The 5,000-nt window shown below is 44.8% G+C and overlaps 1 protein-coding gene across 1 annotated transcript in view; it reads left to right on the top strand.

Annotated features, from left to right (window-relative positions):
* Window positions 1-5,000, top strand: part of anks1b (ankyrin repeat and sterile alpha motif domain containing 1B) — a 206,517-nt gene that overhangs the window by 155,813 nt on the left and 45,704 nt on the right. The window contains 1 exon segment of the mRNA XM_062517893.1: window positions 435-587. Within this exon segment, the coding sequence (XP_062373877.1) occupies window positions 435-587 (153 nt within the window).

Below are 5,000 nucleotides of genomic sequence, written 5' to 3'. Positions count from 1 at the left end.
CTTATTATTACTTTCCTTACAATAATTACTCTTTTAACAAGCCTCTTGAAACCACTCTCTCTCTCTCTGGGAAGCTACAGTATCTCAAACTCTCATTCCAGGCGGCCTCTTGAACATATTCATAAATATTCTTTACAACTGGTTGATTATTTTCTTGTTTGCTGCAGTACCATCACTTTGCCAGGCCACTGAAATGGCAGAAAAGTTTGATGAAAAGCACACTTATAGCTGAAAAATAAATGATGAAGCATATTTATAATTGAAACGTATAAAGTACAGTATACCCATTCCTGCACACAGCCAATTCACGACTGTCCTGACTGTGAGTCTGACCTCTCTCTCTCTCTCTCTCTCTCTCTCTCTCTCTCTCTCTCTCTCTCTCTCTCTCTCTCTCTCTCTCTCTCTCTCTCTCTCTCTCTCTCTCTCTCTCTCAGGTGCGGCCCATTGGTTATGATGGGAACAACCCCACGTCCGTGGCGGAGTGGCTGGAGTCCCTGGAGCTGGGCGACTACACCAAGTCCTTCCTCATCAACGGCTACACCTCCATGGAGCTGGTCAAGAAGATCTGGGAGATCGAGCTCATCAACGTGAGTGGAGTACTTCCTTCTTCCTGTATACCCATCCGGTCTCCTAGTTACACTGCCTTCATGATGACGGTAAACTCGGACGATCCAACTTCAAAAATCCTGACCTCCAAAGATGTTCGTGAGATCAGCTCGTTAAACAAATATGGATCCCCCCAGTAATTGATTAAGTTTTTTGTGTTGATGCGTGCAGGAGACGCATAAATAAGTTATTAGAACTGCTTACTACGGTCGAGCAACAAGGAGAAAGTCTCGGGCGAGAGTTGCTAATGGTAGTATTACTTTAGTGATGAATTACCTTGCCTATTGGTAATGAGTGTGAGGTTCAGCTCTTGTTGTGTTGTTGCAAGGGAGGCAGCCGTGGTTGGAGAGCATGATTGTAACGTCAAGTTTGGCACCGGGAGGGCACAAGAGTTCCACATGAGTCTCCGAAACATAAAATCCGTCCCGACTTTTTGCGTTCAAGTCAGGGTGCAAGGAAAGGCCGACCAATTCCTACAGACGCTGGCAGTTTGGGAAATAAAGTAAAGTTCCCCCATTTGCTTGTCTGTGGAATTTGGAATTGCTCTTCACCTTGTGATTGACCTTGTGGTGATTAAGTATCCACGCATGAGTGTGTGTGGTGTGCATTTTGGGAAACAGTACGCCCGTTTCCATGGCAACATTTGCACTTCTGTTTAGCTGATATATTAAAACGTTCAGCCCAGTTTAATTTTGCTGAGGGGATTTTAGGTGCCCCTGCACAGAAGAGCCTGATATTTGATTATCCAATGGTTCTGCTTTTGGATGGTGGATTTGCTGGTCTTATCTGTTGTGTCTGGGTTAGGACAGCTGGGATCGGTGGAGACAGTATTTGCCACTCCACGATACCACTCCAGGATATTTGCCTGATGAAGACCCAGTAGGGTCGAAACATTGCATTTTTTCATTAAGCGGGAGCAATTTATCAGTGTTGCGGACATTACATTCCTTCCTAAGTTACTCTCCATTTGTCCTGCACCTGCAAGGTGGGATGTTGTGCACACAGCTACTTTTCTTGAACCACTCCAGGATACGCCAGACTCAGGCCTTTGGTATTGGCCATAGCAGCTGTGTTGTGATTGTCTCTAAGTGACCTATCAGAAAGAAACAGACTCTAACGCTTGCAGTGTGTCCTGAATTAATATTGCAACGTTGTGGGAAGCGGTGAAGCGTGTAAATAAAACCAGAATGTGAGGATGTGCAAATTACATAAACCCACATTTAGTTCCTAAAAGAACATAGACAGCTCATCAAATGTGGAAACAAACAAATCTTTTGAATAATATAATATACTCTCATTTTGAATTTGATGCCAGCAACACAACTGCAAAAATAAAGTGTCTGGACAAGTTTATTCATGCTGAAGGAAACACAAGAAGGAACACTATCATCATTCTCTGGAAGAATGTTTGGGCAAACAGTGGCACAAAGATAAAGATAACGTTGCACAAAATTTAAAAAATGTGAATATTTGGAGATTTCATCATCTGCAGCACATACTGTAACATCATTAAAGTATAACGGAAATCTTTGTATTATGCAAGGAACTGGGCTGAACAAGCATAATGGCTGGGTGTGTTCTTCTGGGCACTACATTAAAAACAGACTTGTTTCTGTAATGAGAATCAGTGTATGATTGAGATATCCTGTTCTAGAAGCAGTGAACCGCCAACCAACCACCCACCCACACACACACACACACACACACACACACACACACACACACACACACACACACACACACACAAGAACAATGAGCACACACACACTCTAGGAGCAGTGAGCGCACACACACACTAGGAGCAGTGCGCACACACGAACTAGGAGCAGTACACATACACACTCACACTCACACACACACACACACACACACACACACACACACACACACACACACACACACAAACACTCTATGAACAGTGAGCACACAAACTCGGAGCAGTAAGCAATCACACACTAGGAGCAATGAGCACAGATACATACACACACACACACACACACACACACACACACACACACACACACACACACACACACACACACTGGCACTATAGGGGCATGCACTAAGTGTGAATATCCTTGTCAGATCAGGCAGAGACAGGCGTGGCGTGTGACCCAGAATAAGGTCCCCACTTGTCCTGCTGCTGAGCACCCTGTGAGCACCCCGTGTCATCCTTAAGAAGCTCCACTGCTGACTTGCACACCCTGACCAGGCGCGGATGGATGACACTGTGTGTTTGTGTGTGTGTGTGTGTGTGTGTGTGTGTGTGTGTGTGTGTGTGTGTGTGTGTGTGTGTGTGTGTTGAGTGTGTGTGTGTTGAGTGTGTTGAGTGTGTGTGCGTGTGTGCGTGTGTGTGTGTGAGAGAGAGAGAGAGATAGAGAGAGAGCGCGAGGGCGAGAGACTGAGCCCAGACAGATGACACTGACGACTGCAGAAAAACTTTTTTTTGACTTTATTTATTTATTTCATTTATTTATTTATTTCCCCCCTCCCTCCACTGTCTGAGCTCCTCACCCCCATGCTGCTGCAGGAGCCCATTAGACTGCAGGAGTCAGCCCTGCTCTGAGAGCCACACCCCCCCCCCCAGCTCTGGACCTGACACACACACACACACACACACACACACACGTCCTGGCTGTCAGGCTGCGGCAGTTAGGGCTACCCAGCCAGCTCAAGAGTGCCCATACGCCCGCTAAGGGCCTGACAAAAAGCAGAGGCTTTTTAGGAGACGTGTCTCGTTTTTTGTTCACTTTAAAACATTTTTGAAATGACTTAGAAGCAGCTACAGAAAGTGGAGAAATAACTGTTTTGATGTTGTGTCAAAAACGTTCTGTGTTGCCCAGATAGCCACTAAAGTTACAGTAGCGTGATAAGCAGCCATACACAGACTCTCTTATGACACCACTTCCTAGCCTACCTCAGTGTACCTGTATTAATTCAAGGTTAAAGGATGCCCCATGTAAAGTCAAGGGAAGGGTGCCGATGATGCGTTCAAGACAAACCTATAGAATACTGCCTACTGAATACCTACATGCAAAGCCTTCGATATAACAAAGTTGCGACAGCCGTTGACCTCCATGTTAAAGCCAGATTAGAGCGGTCACGTGGTTAGTGGGTAGTCTCAGTAGTTCCCTTGGTCCCTGATTTACTACAGGATTGACAGCAGCGATCGCATTAATATTTACGGTAAATACTCGATGAAAATTACTATAAACTGCATTTCCACATACATATATTACTCAATGAAAATGCATTATTATGCACACGACCATAAGTCATGTAGAAAAGTCTTATTATAACACCTGAGATATTCATTCATTCTCAATGGAATAGTTCCTTTCAACGACCCTGACATACCGGATGTGCCGCCATTGTTTGTTCACGGGAGTCAATGGAAGTGTCACAACTTTGTTATATCGAAGGCTTTGCCTACTGTACATGTAGCCAGAGAGGGTTAAAGCAGAGCGAGAGGCGCAAACGTTCGTTCATTTCCGCGTTCTATCTTCGCAAAGGGGAGGGGGGCTAAATCTCCCTTTAAGCAGACCTACGTTACATTCGAACTGAGCTGCTTGCCAATCTGACAGAGATCGATATCCCACTATGGCGACTTTGCGACACGCCTCTTTAAGCAGACAGGAGCTGTTCGAATTTTGCTTCCATAGAGATGCATTATGTTGCTCTATCTTGTCAGTAATGAAGGGTCTTTGATGTAGCCCCTTTCAGATTCGCAGGCATGTAGCTGTGCCAAGATTGTTTAGCATTAGCACACGCTTGATTAGCAGAGCGAGTGTTTTGGTCTGTCTCCTAGCGATGCAAATTGATGCCGGGCTTGTGTAGGTGGCAACTGTGAAGGGGCTCTAGGGTCTTGTTACTGGCATGACAGTGCAAAGTAAATAAGACATGTGCATTTACCCATAATTTCCTGACTATTGGCCGCGGCTTATACATTGATTTTGCTACATTTCTTCAGCTATGAGGTTAATAAAGGGGGGCAGTTAATATGGTGTTAATATGGTTTTGTTTCTTTTAACTTGCATAAAACACTTTCCTGCGGCTTATACACAATGCAGCTTATATGCGGGAAATTACTGTATGCATTAGAGTTGCTCTCAGCCTGGCATAACCAGACCCAAAGTCATTTTGTGAATACGGTCTGGTGGTTCCGCTCCATTGGGGATTGTTTCCAGGCAGTCATTGAATCCTAATGGACGTGGACCTGGGGTCAATTTTGAAACGTTCAGACCGGACCTTAATCATTTGGTATTGACCACCATGTGATTGCTGTTCTTCCTGCTTTGCCACCTATCAGAGCAAGCTGATATATAGACTTTTCCCATCAGTCCATCAGCAGTAAGGAATCAATGCTTTAACCCCTAATATTAAACGTTGTTCTT

This window comes from Sardina pilchardus, chromosome 17 (genome assembly GCF_963854185.1).
Source record: "Sardina pilchardus chromosome 17, fSarPil1.1, whole genome shotgun sequence".
NCBI classification, from domain to species: Eukaryota; Metazoa; Chordata; class Actinopteri; order Clupeiformes; family Clupeidae; genus Sardina; species Sardina pilchardus.
This window is presented reverse-complemented; position numbering and strand designations above follow the sequence as displayed.